This window comes from Chiloscyllium plagiosum, unplaced genomic scaffold (assembly GCF_037043375.1).
Source record: "Chiloscyllium plagiosum isolate Xiang-an unplaced genomic scaffold, Cpla_swu_hap1 HiC_scaffold_8, whole genome shotgun sequence".
Lineage (NCBI taxonomy): Eukaryota > Metazoa > Chordata > Chondrichthyes > Orectolobiformes > Hemiscylliidae > Chiloscyllium > Chiloscyllium plagiosum.
This window is the reverse complement of record NW_028270146.1, coordinates 68,414,004-68,434,956: the sequence shown is the minus strand read 5'-3', so window position 1 is coordinate 68,434,956 and position 20,953 is coordinate 68,414,004. Positions and strand designations below refer to the sequence as shown.

General features: G+C 40.1%; 1 protein-coding gene across 6 annotated transcripts in view; it reads right to left on the bottom strand.

Moving 5' to 3' along the window:
* mipol1 (mirror-image polydactyly 1) overlaps positions 1-20,953 on the bottom strand; it is a 414,430-nt gene that overhangs the window by 140,601 nt on the left and 252,876 nt on the right. For all 6 annotated transcript variants that reach the window (XM_043697844.2, XM_087989940.1, XM_087989937.1 and 3 more), the window contains one exon: positions 17,359-17,466. In XM_043697844.2, the coding sequence (XP_043553779.1) occupies positions 17,359-17,466 (108 nt within the window). The remainder of the gene's footprint in view (positions 1-17,358; positions 17,467-20,953) is intronic.

The window sequence follows — 20,953 nt, the reverse complement described above, 5'->3', positions numbered from 1 at the left end:
TCTTATTTGAGGTTATTTATGTAGTGCAACTAAAGCCAGGAGCTGTGCATCATGTGCAATGAGAGGTATCAACAGATGTGACAGAAATGAAGATAGAAATCTTGGGAAAGAAAAGTTGGTATTTCGAGACAGACTGAAGTTAAGGCAATGCACGAGAAGATTTGTTCAATATAACCACTTGAAGTATGTATTTTTTTCAAGTTTTTAAAAATATGATGAGGATTTCTGTTCAGAGGTTTGGAGAGCTTGGAGTCCTATAGCACCTCTATAAGAAAATAACAAGTCCAAGCCTTGAAAGAATTTAAACAAGAGGATGATTATAGCCCCCACCTCCAATGTCAAGCACCCCCATCAGCCCCAACAGTAATCTCCTCCTACTCACTCTACTCCAGTTATCAAATTCCTCACCTTACCAATGCAGATGATCTCTCACTTCCTGCACTGAGTAATTACCCCTGCCCCTTTACAGAGTCCTCTCTCCCTTAACCCACAAGAAAGCTCAACTACACGCCAGCCATTCTTCCCACTCACTCATTCTCACACTCTCAGAGACACACAAACAAACAATGCAAACTGTTTTGTCTGACACAGTTAAATGTGAGCCATGCATTGCTGAAAGTGAGTCAGGAGGGAAGGGGTAATTCTGAACAATGGTCTGGAATGAGGTAGAGGCTGAGGTCTCTGGATCAGTCAGTGGTGTGATGGTGAGCACCAACTTTATTCTGGCATGGGAATTGAGCAATGCCCTTAGGGTGGGGGAAGAGTGCTGGAGATGATGAACATTGCCATATGGAGAGTGCTGTGGGTACTGGAATGCATTGACACTCAGCTGTTTTAGAAGTCATGATGCTCAGCAAACAGACCAGCTATGAAGAATCAAAGTAAATCCATGTAAAAAGCATGATAAATTTTGGGCAAACAGCCCAAGTCTGTGTGATTTGGCAATCACAGAACAAATCTAGGCAGGGTAAAACTGGAATCAGAAGCTTTAACTTCCCACATAAGTGCTACACTGGGACTCTGTCAGGATCCTAAGGTGTTAGTGCAGTTGGAGGTCTCTTCCAATATGAGAAGATCTGGACCATTGGTTCTATCCCTAGATTCCACAACAAGAGGAATCATAATGTATTCAGTGAAGTTCCTTAAGATTTTTGTGCATTTCAATGATATTCCCTTTTATTCTCCTAAGTTCTATGAAGTATATTCAATGTTCTCAATACTTCAACCAAAGATTTGGTCTGATGAACTTTCATTGAAGCAAATAAATCTTTCCTTGGGTGAGGAGACCATAACTACACATATTTTTTCAGCAAGGACTCACTGAGGCCCTTTATAATTGCACTAAGATTTCTTCAATATTATATGCCATCCTTTTGTAATGAAGGCTAAAATATGATTGACTTTCTAAATTGCTTGCTGTACCTGCATGTTAACTGTGATTCATGCAGGACATCTAGGTCCCCTAAATGATGGTGATGATGATGATAATAATAATCTTGCAATGTAAAAACATATTTTGTTTTTCACATGGATAACATTTAAGAAGCACTCAGAATAACTAGAGAGATAGGTGAATAATGTAAGTCAGATAACTTGAGCTTGTCCCCTTTAGGTAGAAAGAGACTTTATTTGCATGTTATTTCTGATGGCCACATTACTTAAACTCAGCAATGTAACCATGAGCGTTTACTTAAAACCTGAATTGGAGATTTTAGCTGACCTGTGGCAATCTATGTGTATGAGAGACTTCAATTTAAAAAAGCCTCCTGATATACAATATTAGGCTGTGAAGTTAGTGAAGATCAAAGACGAAAGGATGAGTGAAGTGCCATAAAGGTGACAGCACGATAAGAGATCTTTTTGAAATGTCATAAAATTCTAGGTATTGCTTGATATAAACTTGCAATAGAAAGAGATCGCCAGGCAACTGCTACAAGCAACACAAAGTTACCAGAGTAACAGGAGACGTCAGTTCGTTAATGATTAAATATCAGGAATAAGTTAGCTGAAATATAATTTACACAAGAGTTTGATACAAACATTCCCTTAAGCAAAATACAAAGTAATCATAAGAAAAATAGACGTAACAGCTGAAATATCCTTGATTTATAATCAACTGAATTATTCATTAATTGTTTTTCAATCATTTCAACTGTTTTAATTTTTGAACACCTAAAGTAATAAATGTTGCTTCTCCAGTGTATGAATTAGCCTTAAAATCCTTATAGGTTCTTAAAACTGTAATAATTATAAATAATATAATTACTGCATAATTATTGTTTCCATTTAGTTGCATCACAAAGTAGAAAAGCATAAACAACACATCACCAAATCACAAACAAAAGAAAAGCAGTAGTTATCATATTTATTACAAATTTGTAGTTTTCCTATAGACTTTGCAACTAAGCCAGTGCAAAACCTAATGCTTGCATTCCTTTGAACTCAACCAGGGAGGTCAAGAGAGGATCCTGATAATGAGTAGCCAGACTTGTGCTTTAGAGAGGAGACTCCAGTTTCACTGTAGAGCATTAACACAATGTAAGAGACAGCAGTTATGAATTATATTCCTGTACTGATTAATTTTTAAATTTGTTCATGGGATATGAACATGACTGCCCAGGCCAATATTTATTGCTCATCCCTAATTGCACTGGAGAAAGTTGTTACGAGCCATTCTTAAATGGCTGTAATCCATTTTTTGCAGTTATATTCACAGTGCAGTTAGGATGGAGCTCCGGAATTGTGATGCAGTGAAAGTGAAGGAATGATAAGCAACAAAAGCAAGTGATATTGAGAGATTTGCTACCCAGGCCTTGGTGACAGAAAACTGAACTCAGTCATAAAAGTGGTCAGTCAGAGCAGAAGTGTTGGTACTTAAACTTGAGCAAAGCATCAGAACTGGATGAGTTGTATCCAAAGATTTTAAATTAAGTTAGGATTGAAATGGCCAAGATCTTTCAGTCTTCACGAGACTCGGGGGATGTGCCAGAGAGAAATGCAATGTTACGGCCTTGTTCAAGAGACGTTATTATTACAAACTAACCAGTTATCTTCCGGATTTGGAAACTTCAAGAAACAATTATTTGGGATAGAATTGGTAGTTACATTGAAAAAAGGGGTTTGATTAGGAAGAACCAGCATAGAGTTCTGAAGTGTAATGTTCAATGTGGTTAACATTGTTGATGTGGTGCACATGCACTTTCAGAAGGCATTCAATACAGTGCTACATAATAGACTTGTGAGTAAATTTATAGGTCAAAGAACAAACGGGTTGGTGGGAACGTGAGTACAAAATACAAAAGAAACAGAGTAATGATCAATGAATTTTTCTGGGGCTGGAGGAATGTTTGTGTTGGGACCCATGATTTTCCTGATATGTATGAATGATCTAGATTATGGCAGACAGGGACAATTTCAAAGTTTGCAGATGACACAAAACTTGAAAGAATTGTAAACTGTGAGGACAGTCTTGAACTCCACAAGGACATAGACAAGTTGGCGGAGTGGACAAATGGTGGCAGATGAGTTTCAATGCAGAGAAATATGAGATGGAGCATTTTGTTAGGAAGAGCATTGAAACACAATATAAAATACAGGGTACAATTCTTAGTAGTGTGCAGGAATGGCAGGGCCTGGTTGCACATGTGCACACATTACTGAAAGTGACAGGGAAGATGGAGGAAGCAGAAAGTAAAGCATAGAGTATCCTCAGTTTTATTAATAGTGGCAGAGAATATTCAAGCAAGGAAGTGATGTTAAACTTGTACAAGGTACATGTCAGGCATCAGCTGGAGTATTATGTATAGTTCTGGGCACCAATTACAGGAAAAACAATATGAATGCATTAGAGAGAGTGCAGAAACCTAGTTTCCAAGGATAAGAAACTTCATTTATGAGGACAGACTGAAGAAATTTAGAGTGTTCTCCTTGGAAATATAGTGGCTAAGAGGAGATCTGACCAAGTTTTTCAAAACCATGTGTGGGCTGTGTAGACTAGCCAGGGAGAAACTGTTCCTGCACGTAAAAAGAACAAAAACAAGAGGACATAGATTTTACGTTAGCTGCAAAAGAAGCAAAAGTAAAGTGAGGAAAACCATTTTTAACCAGCAGTAATTAGGGAATGTACTGCCTGGATTTGTGGTGGAGGCAGGATTCAATTGAGGCATTTAAGAGAGAGTTGGATGATTATTCAAATAAAAAATGTGCAAGGGTATGGGAAAAAGCAGAAAATTGACATTAGGTTATGATGCTTATTTAACAAGCACATCAAAAGATAAAGCCGAAGCATTTGCATCCAAAAATGCTGAGTGGACAATCTATATATGTCTCCTCCTGAGAGCCTCAGTGTCACAGATGCCAGTTGTCTTTCAGTTAGGTTCATTCCATTCAATATAAAGATATTGCTGAAGGCAGTGGACACTATAAAGGTGATGGGCCTTGACAACATTCTGAAAAGAGTATTGAATAATTATGTTCTAGAAGTATTCAGGTTCCTAGCCTAGCTTTTCCAGCACATTTAGTCATGAGCATCAACCTGATAATATGGAACCCTGCCCAGCCACATCCTGCCCAAAAGCATCCAGGCTTATATTAACATTTGGCAAGTAATGTTTACATCACACAGTTCCAGGCAATAACAGTCTCCAACAAAAGAGAAGCCAGCAATGGCTCCTTGACATTCAATGGCAATAACCCTCAGGATTATCACTGGGGGTTATCACTGACCAGAAAATTAAATAGGCTAGCAATATAAATCCTATGACTACAAGAGCACTCAGAGATTGGGAATTCTATGGGGGTACTCACGTCCTGTCTCCCTAGTGCCACTAAGCCAGGAGTGTGATGGAATACTCTCCATTTCCATGGATCAGTGCAGATCCAAACCACTCAAGAAACAACACCTTCCAGTATAAAGCAGCTTATGTGCAGGAAAAACATAACATGCCTGCTTCATCGATACAAGATCCCCATTGGTCCACAGTGATAGCAGTGTACTACAAGATGCATTGCACCAACTCATCTCGGCTTTTTTAACAGCGCATTCCAAACCTGCAACTTCTAGTACTCAAAAGGGCAACAGTTGCATGAATTCTCCACCTAATCACACACCATCCTGACTTGAAATTTTTGTTTACTGTCACTGGGTCAAAATCCTAGAATTCCTTCCCTAATAAAACTAGAAGTATATTCCATGAACTGCAAGGATTCAAGAAAGTGGCTCATTTCTATCATCTCAAAGACAATTGGATGCTTGCCAGCACATGAAAAATAATACTATGAACAAAGGCGATGGCTAAATATTCCTTTCATTGCTATCACTAAGGCCTTCAAATATGACAGCTGAGTTGGTCGATTTAAGCAGCTGCCGAAAATTGTCTGCCTGCCGAAACAGCTCCGTGTGTTCTACTTTCTCCATGACAACATGGTAGGCAAAGTCAGCTATAATACAGTACCACTGGAACCACTTGAGGTATGCAAACAAGGGTCAAACAAGGTTGTGTTCTGGTGCTGACTCTCTTTGGCATATTCATCTTTTTGATGTTGTCAAGAAAGCAGCTCAGCGCCATCTGGGCAATTATGATGGGCAATAAATGGTGGCCCAGCCAGTGATGCTCACATTCCATGAATAAACAGCAAAGAAAATGTCATCAGGCCATCCACAGAGGGCATCTACTTACATATCTGAACACATCTAAAATCCAAAACAAAGTTACACTGTATACTCGCCAGGGATTTGCTTTACCCTGACAATGCTACACTACATTCAAATTAAGGAGCCGCTGCAGAGGCAAGCGCACCAGTAAAGAGTTTAGTTGCATCATCAGCATCGGAAGAGAAATGTTTCAGTCCAGGGTGTTGTCAGAAAGTTGCCTATCAGCATTTAAAGCTTGTGATGCATGAAATTGTTGATAGCTTCACATTTCAAGGTTCCACAATCACCTGATGCTGAAATCAACACATGCATTGGAAACACTGCAGATACATACAAACTGTGTAGGAGTGTGTGGCACATCAGCAATTTAACTGAGAATGCCAAACTCAGAACCTACCAAGCCTGCATTTTCAAGGCCCCTTTTTATAGTGGTGACACCTGGAAAATGTGCTAGCCAGGACAAAAAGCTGAACAGTTCCCACCTATGCCACCTCTGACATATCCTTTGCATCTCATAGCAGGACAAGATCAGCAACTCAGAGGTCCTGGATTATGCTAACTCCATCAGCATACACTCACTGCTCAATGACATCTGTGCTGGCTAGAAAACCTTGCATGTATGATTTGTATAGCTCGTGCATTACAAGAATGAATTCATTAGAAATCTTGTAAATAGAACCCAAACTATTTACTCACTTTGCAAGTTTGATACAAAAACAGGTAGTTCAAAACCACTCTGCAGGAGAAAGGCTATTCTGATCAAATTATCGTTTATTATTTAAAATAGCATTAACTGGTAAATGCATCAAATACCACCATTTGCATTTTAAAAAAGATGCTTGTCTTTGCCAAATCACCTTGGAAAGGCAATTTATGTCAAAAAAATTGAGCAACAGCTTAAAAGTGCTGTTTCACACTGTCACAATGACTATATTGTGGTTCATTGCAGTAAAGGCTGCTGCAATTCTTGCATAAGTTGTTATGACTGTCCCATAATTGAGAAACTTGGTTACAAAATTCTGTGTCGTGTAATGCCATGTATGCTGGCAATATGGTTCAACATGATTGTCTGATCAACTCAAAGAGGCAAAAGTGAGGACTGCAAATGCTGGAAATCAGAGTCTAGATTAGAGTGGCGCTGGAAAAGCATATCAGGTCAGGCAGCATCCGAGGAGTAGGAAAATCGACGTTTCGGGCGGATGCTGCCTGACCTACTGTGCTTTTCCAGCGCCACTCTAATCTCAACTCTGATCAACTCAATCAGCATGTTCTTTTGGAGTTTGGGGACAGGTTGCATACTGGTTGCATACAGGTTCCATCAAGCTGTGCTTACCATATCCAGATGAAATATCTACTACCAAATGTGATTCTGGATTGAGTAGCACTTTCTGAGCAATCCTCACTATACATCAATTTAATATAATCAGTCAAGGTCATAACAGGACTCACTGACACAAGGTAGATTAACCAGGAAGTGGCGGGGGGGGGGGGGTGTTTTAAAAAAATTCTCAAGGTCAGGTTCGTAGGAGAGTAGTCTGACACAGAACAAACGACCAAGAGGCGAGTCTGCTAGAATATGGGCATTTTATTCCCCGCAGCGTCGCCACAACCAGGTCTCATACAACGGGTCTGGCTTATACTCACTCTACATGTTACCGGAACTGGGAGCCGTCAGTTCTCATAGAGCGGTTGCCAACAACCCACGCTCGGCGGTTAAACGTAACCCCGGAGCAGACTCACCGAACTGGAGACTTTTCCAGCTGATATACTCTTTTCCAGATATAAACATTCATGTGAACAGCAGAGCAAGGCTAAAAAACACATTCCATTCTGGTTACATACAGATAAGAAGATTCACACGGGGAGGTGTGTAATAAGATTCACACGGGACTAAGCAACACCTCCATTCCGGTTAGATTCACACATGTATTGGGACATAATTTTTAACCGTTTCACCACATTCCACTGCTTGGCCCAATACATGTGTTACATTATGATTCACACATGTATTGGGACATAATTTTACACCAAAGGGGGGGGGGGGGGGAGCCTCTCACTTCCCTTTGCTTTCTTAATGGCAATGCCTTGGCCAATCAGAGACAATGGAAGCATTTATAAAATTATTTTCCTTTTAATATCAAAATGTGTCGGTTTCAAAAAGAGGAGTTCTACAGGAACACTTAAAGACACTTAACAAGAGAGAGGGCTGAGTATCTTCTCTCTTCTCAGCAGAAAGCCACCTTTTTCAGAAATGTCTTTAATTTTACTCCAGGAATATGCAAGAACTGGGGTTCAAAGTCAATTTCAACTCTACTAGAGTGGACTAGTGGGACTGAAAGCTCTTATAAGCACCATCCAGGCTATGAATACTAAGGTGCTTTGAATATCACAGTTGAAAAACTATTCCCTAGTTACACCTGTGTTGCAGGTCCAAGAAGACTCTCTGTCAATCTGAGTGCATAGTTCTAAAAGAAACTTGGACAAAGAAACTTTCATCTGCCTGCAAAACTAAGAATATCAAAAATAATCTTGCCACTATTCAACACAATAATGGCCATAACATAATCTGATTTGCTATTCACAAGTAATGTAGAAACTGATCCACATAACTTATTTTGGATCCTATCTCTTATTTTAATCCATGTCTATGTGTACTGCATTACTAATTCTTCTCATGTTTAGTAACTAATAATCTTTGTTGACTCAAGGAAGGTGTGATGTTCAGTGGCAGCACGGTGGCTCAGCATTTAGCACTGCTGCCTCACGACGCCAGGGACCCGGGTTCGATTCTGGCCTCGGGTGACTGCCTGGGTGGAGTCTGCACATTCTCCTCATATCTGCATGGGTTTCCTCTGGGTGCTCTGGTTTCTTTCCACAATCCAAAGATGTGCAGGTTAGGTGAATTGGCCTTGTAAATTGCCCATAGTGTTCAAGGGATGTGTAGGTTAGGTGCATTAGTCAGGGATAAATATAGGATAAGGGAATGGGTCTATGTAGGTTACTCTTCAGAGGGTTGGTGTGGACTTGTTGGGCCGAAGGCCTGTTTCCACACTGTAGGGATTCAATGATTCTATTCCAAGGCTCGATAATTTTGGTCTTTTTAAAGAGAAGGGATAATTTTTAAAATTAACCTGTTGCAAACTGTTTTTAAAAACAGAAGAAAGGAACATGAATTGCTAGCTTATAACTCGATTACATTTAATATACTTTTTAAAAGATTTCCATACACGAAGAAACAGACACAAAGAAACAAGACAAGGTAGAAATATTATAGGTGGGGAAAGGACAAAAACGTCACAGACAGAGTTCTGGCACCAGTTTAGGTCATAGACATCAATTATTTGTTTTCTTTCCAATTTCTTCTGATTCTTTGCTAATGACCAGAGGTTGTTGATAAATATTTGCTAATGAATCTGTTCAGAGATGTTATCATATAGTTCTGCTGCAGGTGGGACTTCCTCCTGGTCCAGCTGTAGAGATATTACCACTGTGCCCTAAGAGATTATAGATACACCGATTCCCAGTCTTTCATTCACTGTTTAATGAATCGCCCTTTCAGTGTCTCTGTAGATAATTTTTCTCCTTTTCTTTTCAATTAAAGAATCTTGAGATAGCCATTCACAGGAAAATGATGATTGAAAATAGCTACAAGGAGATTTTCTGTTACTTCTCCACACAGGAGAGATTTAGGTGCTTTTGCTTTTAATGTTAGAAGCTTCTCCTCTATTTCCCAAAGAAAATACGGTAGCACTTGACCATGAACCAATCACAAAGTTGAAATACATTGAGTACTCTTGACTCCACACAACTGTTCCTGACTGAAAAGTTAATCAAAACACTGTCCTGGAACAAAACATTGGCCATGTTCCCCTTAACTCTTGCAGCCCTCTTGTCATTTTTGTTATCAGATGGACACATGCTTCTGATTGCTCATGTTGGTATCTATAAACTATAAAAGAAAGGAGATCCAGTTCATCTCTACAGGAATGCCTCAGGGTAATGTCATTGGCTGAACCACCTTCAGCTGCATCGTCAATGATGTTCCTTCCGTGAAAAGGTCAAAAGTAGGGATGTTTGCTGATAATTGAACAATGTTCAGCACCATTTGTGGTTCCTCCAATGCTGAAGCAGTTCATGTTCAAATGCAACAAGATCTAAACAATATCCAGGCTTAGGTTGACAAGCGGCGAGTAACTTTTGCACCATACAAATGCCAGGCAATGACCATCTCAAATAAAAGGCAATCTAACCACCCCTTGCTATTCCATCCGCACCATCCACAAGCATCCACTCCCTCCACCACCAATGTTCAGTAGCAGCAGTGTGTACTATCTATAAGATGCAATGCGGAGGTTCACTAGAGATCCTTCCAAATCCACGATGATCAAGAAAGACATGAGCATCAAGTATATGAGAACATCACCACTTGCAAGTTCCCCTCCAACCTATTCACCATCTTGATTTGGAACTATATCACCATTCCTGCAGCGTTGCTGGGTCAAAATTGTGGAATTCTCTCCCAACCTACAGCACATGGACTGCAGTTCAAGAAGGCAGATCACCACCACCTTCTCAAGGGCAACTTGGTAAAAGCAACAAATGCTGGCCAGCCAGTGATGCCCATGTCTCACAAGTGAGTGAAGAAAAGGCCATTTGGGCTTTTTTCGGCTGTTCTGTCATTCTACAACTTCGTGGATGATCTGACAATCCTCAACTCCCCTTTTCTGTGTCATCTCCATAATCCTTGTTTCCTTTACTGATTACAATTCTGTCTACCTCAGTCATGAATATACTGAATCACCCAGATCTGTGCTAAATAATTCCACAGATTCACACTCTTTGAGACAACAAATTCCTTTCTGTCTCTGTTTTAAATGTGTGATTTTGAGACTATGCCCTCTCGTCACAGAGTCTCCTAGAAGGGAAACAATCTCTTGCCTCTACCTTGTCAAGCACTCCTCCCCACTCTACCACTCCCTCAATCAGTGAGAAGTTTCTATGCTTAGATAAGGTCACTTCTCATTCTTCTAATCTCCAATGATTAGATTGTGTATTTCTAAATACTCTGTTATTATTTCCTTTATAATAGATTCTTATGCTTTCCTAAGGGCAGATATTCAGATAACTGATTTCTATTTCGCTTTTTTTATGTCTTTTTCTCTTTTTGAATAAGGGTGTTACATTGGTGGTTTGCCACTTCTCTGAAAATTTTGTAAAATCTACAAATTCATGGAAAATTACTACAAGTGCACAATATATCTCTGTAGCTACTTCCTTTAAAATCCTTGAATGCAACTTATGTGCTATGGGGGATGTACTTGCCTTTAGTCCCATTATTTTCAGTGGTATTTTTTTCTCGAGTGAGAGCTATTGTATAGGCTCACCAGTCTGTAGTTTCCGAGCTTTTCCTTGCTGCCTGTCTTAAATAATGGCAGAATATTAGCCACCTACCAGTCTTCCGGCACCTCACTTGTGGCCATCGATGATACAGATATCTCTGCTAGGGGCCGTGCAATTTGTTCCCTAGCTTCCCACAATGTCCTGGGATACAATTGATTAGGGATTTATCCAATTTCATGCATTTTAAGACCTCCAATTCTCCTCCTCTCTAATGTGACTTCGAAAAAAGACATCACTATTTATTTTCCCAAATGTCCTAGCTTCTATATCTTTTCCCATGGTAAATGCTATACAAATTGATTTGCCACAGTTTTGACCATTCATTTAATCCATTAATATCCTGATGCAATTTTGTGTTTTCAAATACTGCTTTTGATACAAACTATTTTTGCTTCAATAGCAAAAGTGGGTATGTGGTTTTCAGTTTAATCAAATAAATCATTTGATTCAACAGTAGGGGATTTAACATAGATTCTTCTTTAACATTCTGAACTATCTCCTGCCAATTAGAGTACCTGCCTGTTATTCCCATTGTTTGCTGCCATTCTGCCACTTTTTTTTTGTTTATCATGGAATGTTGGCCATCACCACCGAAGTTAGGATTTATTTCTCATCCCTAATAGCCATGGACAACATGTGGTGAGCTGCCTTCTTAAAACACTGCAGCCCTTGCGATGTAGGAACACCCACAATGCTGTTAGGGAAGGGAATCCCAAGATGATGAAGGAACAACAATATACTTCCAAGTCAGGATTATGTGTGGCCAGAAGGGAATCTGTTCTTCTGCAGAGTTCCGGGATTTTACAACTGTTTTCACTGCAGTTTCCAACTCCATGGTGTCTGAGCACATCCTTCCACACCAGACTGCCATGGCTATCTCTGTTGTTGAAATCATCAAGGATGACAATTTTATACTTGGAAGGAACATTCTGGGTGGAGATCTGTGTAGAAGACATCTTTGAGCCCTTGCAAGATTGTGAAAGTTGTCAACTGGTAAATGGAGTCCAATGTTTCAAGGAGTCCCTGAAGAAGTCCCTTTCTGTGCGCCACTTCTGTCTGGGCCCAATGGGAAGTACCTTCTATCTGGAGGCATTACAGACACCTTTCAAACTGCATAAAGAACTAGCATGAAAGTGAAAAGGAGGAGCAGGTTGGATTCAATTGTCTCCAGCATGGACAGTACCTTCACTTGCACATGCTGTGGGAGAATCTGCCAGTTATGGATGACTATCCACAAGAGGACAACTGATTAGTACAATCTTCCTAAAACCTTAGTGTGCGAACAAATGCCAAGAGAAGAAAGCACTTTGTCAAACATCATTACTTGAAAAATTACTTGAGGTGTAATTATGGATAGGGTAATTGAACAATGTGAAACCTTTGAGCTTATCAGTGATTTATAAAGGGTAGGTCATGCATAATGCATCTGATGTTTTCTGAAGAATTAACTAAAGCATTAGACAATAAATGTCCATATATGTCCATAGAATTGCTTACATGGAATTCCAGAAGGCATTATATAAAGCCCTTACAAGAGGCTTTGTTAGGGATTAAGCCAATGCAATTCAAGGTAAATTATTGTCTTAGTTAGAATATTAGGCAGAGGATTATGCAGTGAGTAACTCACTTCCTTTCTCCCCAGTGCCTGGTTACCATCTACAAGACACAAATCAGGAGTGTGATGAAATATTGTCCACCTCTCTGGTTGAATGCTACCCTAACAACACTCAAGAAGCTTGAAACCAACCAGAACAAAGAGTCCACTTGATTGTCTTTCCAACCCTCAGCTTCAACATTGACTCCTTCATCACTGATTAAATAGTGGCAACAGTATGTAATATATGCAAAATGCATTGCAGTAACTCAGCAAAGCTTCTCTTGTCAGTACCTTCAAAACCTACAAACTCTACCAGTTAGAACAGCAAAGTCAGCAGATACTTGGGCACACCATCATCTGTGGTGGTTTAAGAAGGTAGTTCACTACCATGTTGTCCAGGACTTGCACTTTTTTTTTAACCAAAAGTCATTTCAAGGTCACATGGATACATCTCCACTCTGAATATCAGTACTAAAGTCTACATTTTGTTCCCACAGCATGACCAAAAGGACATACTATAGTCACATTGTGCTAAATGTCACCTAGACCACTGGTTCACTTGCACAAAGCAGAACATTCAGTTCAAGTCTAAGCTCAACAACTGATTTAAATTTTCAAGTCAGCAACTGACAAACCTCATCTTGTAGACATATTGTTACAAACAGATCTCCAGTGAGGTTTCCCTACTTGTTATATTTTAAGATACTCCATACTGTTAAGCTGTAGAATGAGGAGGGGTGAACTGGCTTCCCTTGTTCATGAACCCATTCTTTTGGATGGCTGCAACAACTTAGTTTAGAAAAGGTTCCCTTTGCCTTGTGGATACTCCTCTCCCAGATACAAACGCTATGTTTTAAGAGCAGCCAATTTAACCAGACTTTCTGAAACAACAAAGAGTGAGTTTATTAATTACGAAACAAGAGAATTAGTAATACAACACAGACACACTGATTAGAAGCAGAGGAAATCCTGAGAGATAAAAATATTAAATAGAGATATAGATTAGATTAGATGATTATATTAGATTACTTACAGTGTGGAAACAGGCCCTTCGGCCCAACAAGTCCTCACCGACCCGCCGAAGCGCACCCACCCAGACCCATTCTCCTATGTTTACCCCTGCACCTAACACTACGGGCAATTTAGCATGGCCAATTCATCTAACCTAGTTTCTATATTGTTTCCCAAGATTAGATAGTTGAATATTGTGGTCACTGCATTGGAGATTATTGGAAGTGTTGACATTGTTTTGTGAATAATCAGGTTCATGAGGCTTAATCTCAAACAATATGCAAAACTATGAATTTCTGATGCCTGTTGTCTATGAGTGAAATCCAGTATTCAGGGTGAGAGACAGTAATTATTTGTACAGTTTCCTTTTTAACTAGCTTGCTGTACTTGGAGTTAGAGAGGGTCTTTAACTGCAATACAGATGACTAATGTCAAATGTGGTTTCAAAGTATGCTAACACTGGAATTCAGGCTGGTACTCAGGAAAGCATTCAGGCCCAATAGTTCACTTCAGTAATGTTGAAACTGGCTTTTTAATCCCTATCTTGCGTATTCCTGGAGGGTAAAATGGAAACTTCTGCAATAAGTGGCTTATAGTCAGCTGACCTTGTTCTCTCTTCTTCTTAAGTCTCTCTGGAGTCAATGGAATTCCACATAAAGCCTTGAACAATGGCAGCCCGAAGCTACATGTCAAGAATTTTTGTGGCCAACAGAGAGGAACAAGGCAGGTTTCACAGAATCTCTGCAATTGAGTTATCATCACCTTGTTCAAAAAGGAGAAAAATCAGATTAGTCCAACTACCACAGGATCACACTCCAGTTTATTGCTTGGAAAGATCCTGGCGAGAATACTTCTGAATAAGTGTGTGCCTACCATTGCAGAAGCAAACCTCCCACAGAACCAGGAGAAAGTGAGCACTGCAGATGCTAGACATTAGAGTCGAGTGTGGTGCTGGAAAAGCACAGCAGGTCAGGCAGCATCCAAGGAGCAGGAGAACCGACCTTTCTTACCTTCCCCACAACCCCTCCCCCTTCCATTTATCTCTCAGCGTCCCCTGGCCCAAAAACCTCATTCCTGATGAAGGGCTTATGCCCGAAACATCCATTCTCCTGCTGTTGAGATGCTGCCTGACCTACTATGCTTTTCCTGCACCACACTTGACTCACACAGAACCAGTGTGGTTTTAGAACAGATAGAGGCACCCCATGTGGTATTTGCACTTCAGAAATATAAAGAAAGTGCGATGAGCAAAACAAAGGCCTGTTTGTCACCTTTATAGACTTTACTGAGACATGTGACACTGTGAGCAGAGATGAACTTTTGAAAATCCTTAAGAATTTTGGATTCAAACTAAGGTTCCTGGATATGCTGAAGCAGTTTTGCAAGAATCAGTACGGACATGAAAGGAAAAACAGCAACTTTGAATCCCTTCTGAACTGTCAATGCTACGAAGGCAGTTGGCCCTCATCTTACTCACCAACTTCTTCAGCACAATAAACATCAGGCAGTGGAAGACCTAAAGGAACGAGTTTATATATGCTCCTGGACAGATGAAGAGTTGAAAAGTGTGGCACTGGAAAAGCACAGCAGCGTCAGAAGAGCAGGTGACTCAATGTTTCGGGCATTAGCCCTTCATCATGTATGTGGAGGGGGAAGGGGGCTGAGAGATAAATAGTGGGGTGGGGGTGGAGCTGGGGTGGGGGGGGAAGGTAGGTGCGAATGTGACAGGAGGATGCAGGTGGGAGGTAATTGTGAGGTCTTTCAAATCACAGGCATCTTCAGGCTCACACAACAAATGAAGAAAAAAATGATTTGTGAACTTCTTTTTGCTGATGATTGAAATCTCCTGACTGACTGTCATTCAGGCTTATTGATGCCATCACAGACAAGAAAATGGTGCACATGACAGCAGTACAGAACCCATGAGTTTGCTCCATACTGAAGTGTGGTGAACACCATGGTTTTGTTACTGTTGAGCCTGAGCAATGCTCTGAGGCTATCAAAAGCAATCATCCCATTCAGTAGACTCTACAAACAAATGGAGAGAAACGACAGCCTTAGAACACAGATCAGATCCAAACTGTAACAAAGTCATGGTCTTTGCACTGCGTATGCGCCAATGTTATTGTCATATTGCGCATGCACAACATTGGTGCCGCTCTTCGTGCCATTTTGTACATGCGCGATGTCAGCTACCAACAGACCAGCTTTCTGTGAGAGGTAGTGTAGGGAGCAGTTATCTTACATTTTTTAAAATGTACTGTGTTAAATGTACTTTTGTTTCGTTATTAAATATGATTTCAACCTTTTAAGCAATCATGAGTGATACATTTTTGCTGGTCTGCCCCAACCCCACTTTTCCCATAGGTTTCATTATTTATATTGAATGATCCTCTTAAGGAAGGTTCACTGGATCACAACCATGGTGCTATAGGAGAACTTCCTGTACAGGTTACTTTGATATATGTCAACAGACATATATCAAAGTAACATCTTTAAGCAGGGAGAAATGCAGGTGGAACTTTTACAATGGTGCAGTAACTAATTTATACTTCTCTATTTATCAGTTCAAGTTCACTCACAAACCTAATTCAGAGCAGAATTCAGATTAATGCCGTTAGAAGAAAAATTTTACCCGTTGGAATAAATCAGAGGCAAAACTGAAAACTATAAGCCTAGAAGGCTTGATATGACAATCCCCAAAGTTCTCTTTTACTTTAAATTAGAGAACAACTGACATTTCTATAGGTTTCCTTTGAAGGCAGAGAGCTATTATTGGCCACAATGGGTCAAATCATACTTCACGCTACACAATGAAACACATCTTTATTTAGAAGCATTTTAGAAGCTGTTTTGTGCATCGGCTCACTTAAGTGCCTTTCACACAGGTGTTTGTTTAATCAGAATTAAGACAGCAGTTTAATATAACTATAAAGCAGCTTCCTGTGTTTACACCACTTAGTCTATGCTTTTGGCTTGCGCTCATACTTTTGACCTAGCTTGCGATGTTAACACAGAGAGCTGGTTCGTTCCTGCCGGTTTCCAGGAATCTGAATGAGTTGGTTAAAAGTGTCTGTTCCGACAATAATTGAGTACCAGAATACCTTCAGGAGTCTGGTTGCTCAAGTCAGACCTATGGATTCAATGCTAGATACAAACTGGCACGACAGAAGAAAGTTCTATAGTTTACTTATGCATCAGTACATGTCACTATGGAAAAGGTGCTGGTTTTATGAATTGGATGTAATTTACAAAAATGTCAACTGCTAAATGCTACTAAAGATTCAAATGATCACTTAACAAGAAGAAAAGGTAAACTCAAACATAATGAACATGAGTAAATATATTCTTTGAACTAGAGATGGATTATTCAGTTCCATGTAATGACAAAAAATTTAAGCAGTATCTATAGATAAAAATGATGTCCAAATTTTGATCAGATATAAATACTGAAATAGCAGTTTCCACCTGCCTATCTTCCAATTTGATATTCTACATAAATAGAAACAGAATACAAAATATAAAAGCAGAAAAATATAAAATTGCATCGAAAGACATTGTATCCATGTTTAAAAGAGGAGTTATTGGCAAGCACCATACGATAATAGTACTGATATGTACATAACTGATACCAGTAGGTCAGAAATGGTATCCATGGCTTACAACCCTAACCTGACTCAGAATGTGAGAGATTTACCTTCAAGGCACGTTCTTGGTTGTTTTCAGTCATCAGCTGTGTCGTACTGTTTGCCAATGCCTGGTTCTGCTCTTTCAAAAGATGAAGCTCCTGCTCCAACTGTTTGCACTAGGGTCAAATAAAACAGCACATTACCTAATAGGTAGCACGTTCCTGGGGTTGAGTGCGATTTAAAAATATTCAAATTATCAATTTAGAATTATCAAAATTTAACAAGCTCATCTACAGATTTTAAAAAAATCTCACTATGAAAGTATCTCCTTACTTAGATAAAATGTTTGATGGAGGCATCATTTTAAGTCATTATTTTCAGTTGCCATTGCGTTAATATGTTTTTGTTACATCAGCAACAGATTAGACATTGTAACTTTCAAGTCATTCTACTACATTTTTCTAACATCAACATAAACTTTACCCATAATTGAAACTTTTATTTTAGCATTTTTGGTGAGCGTAATCATGGCACCATAATTGCAGTAATTGTTCATTTTACACACTACCTACAAGGAAATAAAATGCAAATTTTTGGAAGGGCTTTTAATTTTCTTTGAACGTTTTTAATGCACATGTAATAAAATTCTACTTTAAAACAGATATTTTTCCAGGTTCTTGGAATGTAGATATTGCTGGGTAGGCCAGCATTTTATTTACCATCTGCAATTGCCTTTGAGAAAGTGCCTTCTTGAACCATTATCAACATTTTAGAGTAGGGAAACCTACGGTACTGTTAAGAAGTTGATGCAGGATTTTGACATAATGACAGTGAAGGAATAGCAAGACAGTTCAAAGTTAGAATACTAAGTGACATAAAGGGGAACATACTGATGGTGGTGTTCGCATGCATCTGCTGCCCTCATTGTTCTACGTGTTAAGGAAGGAATCTTGGTGAGCTGTTGCAATTCATCTTGCAGATGGCACACCAGTCCTGCCACTGTTTTTCGTGTTGAATGGAGTGTATTTTGAAGATGGTGTATACTACTTTGTCCTAGATAACATTGAGACTCTTGAATATTGCTGCAGTTTCACCAATCCGTGCAAGTGGAGAAAATTATATCACACTCTTGACTTTTGCCTTGTAGATGGTGGACAGGCATTGATGAGATAGGAGGTGAATTACTCACCAAAGAATTCCTTGCCACTGTCTTGCTTCATAGCCACATTATACACAAGGCTTGTTTAAGGTAACATCCAAAATGTTAATAATGGGAGAGTCAGTGACAGTGACACCATTGAAAAAAATCACAGAGTGATGGTTACCTTATTTTTAGTTGAAGATAGTCATTGCCTAACACTTTTATAATGTGAACATTGCTTGCCACTCATCAGCCTAAGCCTGGAGATTCTGCAACCAGGTTCTGCTGGACTGCTTCAAAATTTAAGGAATCACGAATTGTACTGAACATTCTGCAGTCTTCAGTGGACATTACCACTTCTGATCTTATGATAGAGGGGAGTTTATTAATGAAGCTGTTGAAGACAGTTGTGCCAAGGATACGACCCTAAGGAACTCATGCATTGAGTCCTCGGTTGAGATAATTCGTCTACAATAATCATAATGTTTTCCTTTGTGCTAGATATAATTTCAATCAGTAGAGAGTTTTGCCCTGATTCTCTCTGATGCCAGTTTCGCTAAGGCTCCTTGATACCATATTCAATAAAATGCTGCTTTGATTAGATTAGATTAGATTAGATTAGATTACAGTGTGGAAACAGGCCCTTCGGCCCAACAAGTCCACACCAACCCGCCGAAGCGAAACCCACCCATACCCCTACATTTACCCCTTACCTAACACTATGGGCAATTTAGTATGGCCAATTCACCTGACCCTGCACATCTTTGGACTGTGGGAAGAAACCGGAGCACCCGGAGGAAACCCACGCAGACACGGGGGGAACGTGCAAACTCCACACAGTCAGTCGCCTGAGGCGGGAATTGAACCCGGGTCTCTGGCGCTGTGAGGCAGCAGTGCTAACCACTGTGCCACCGTGCCACCCACGATGTTAAGGTTATCACTCTCACGTATGGACTTTAGCTCTTTTCCCGTGCTTGGACCAAGGCAGTCATGAGGACAGAAGTCGAGTAGCCTTGAAACAAAAACTGAGCTCAGTGAGGAGGTGCTCATGCTGCTCAAGATGGTGGTGCTGGGTACCTCTGGAGCGTTGATAGGAAGTTTCAGGAGGACCATGGTGCAGAAGGCCATTCAAGAGGAGGGAACAAAAAGCCAAGTAGTTGTTATAGGGGATTTTATAATTAGGGGGACAGATACTATCCTTTGTGAGCCGGTCCGGGAGTCCCACATGGTGTATTGCCTGCCTGATGCCAGGGTGCAGGACATCTCCGAACGGCTTGAAAGGATATTGGAGCGCAAGAGGTAGCTTCCTGTTGTTGTGGTCCACGTTGGGACAAACAACATAGGTAAGGCTAGGAAGGAGGACCTGTTTGGGGTGTATCAACCTCTAGGAAGGAAATTGAAGAACAGGTCCTCGAGGGTCATAATCTCTGGACTACTGCCCGAGGCACATGCCAATTGGCATAGGGATAAGAAAATTAGGGAAGTTAACACATGGCTAAGAGATTGGTGTGGGAAAGAAGGTTTCCATTTCATGGGACATTGGCATCAGTTTTGGAACCGGAGTGATCTGCACCGATGGGACGGTCTCCACCTGAACCGATCTGGAACCAGTGTTCTGGCGAAAAGGATAAATGGAGGAGGTCACTAGGACTTTAAACTTGTGAGTTGGGGAAAAGGAAAAGGGAAAGCAACAGGAAGTATGAAGCCAAGTAGAAAGATAAGCAGCAGGTTAGCATGGGTGCAGGGTTTAAGTTCAAGGCAGACTAGGAATGAAACAAAAAGGAAAGATAACTTAGGTAGAGGTGATGGAAATCATGAGGATAAGAAAATTAGCATTAAGGTGCTTTACCTGAATGCTCGAAGCATTCAAAACAAAGTAGATGAATTAACAACACAAATCATCATAAATTATTATGATGTGATAGGCATCACAGAGACGTGGTTGCAAGGGGTTCAGGGGTTAAACATCCAAGGTTTTACAACTTATTGAAAAGACAGGGAAGTGGGCGGGGTTGCCTTGTTAGTTAAGAATGAAATTAAATCTATGGCATTAAATGATATAGTGCCAGATGATGTGCACTCTGTGCGGGTGGAGTTGAAGACCCACAAAGGCAAAAAAACCATAATGGGAGTTATTTACAGACCTCCCAGCAGTTCAGGACCACAGGCGCAAGATGTACCAGGAAATAGTTAGGGCATATCAGAAAGGTAAGGTCACGGTGATCATGGGGGACTTCAATATACAAATAGACTGGGTGAATTATGTTGCCGGTGAATCCAAAGAAAGGGAATTCATGGAATGCTTACACAATAGCTTTTTGGAACACTTGTGATGGAGCACACAAGGGAGCAAGCTATTCTGGACTTAGTGCTATGTAATGAGCCGGACTTTATAAAAGATCTTAAAGTAAGGGAACACTTAGGAGGCAGCAATCATAATATGATAGCATTCAGTCTGCAGTTCGAATGAGAGAAGGCAAAATCAGATGCAATGGTGTGACAGCTAAATAAAGGTAATTACA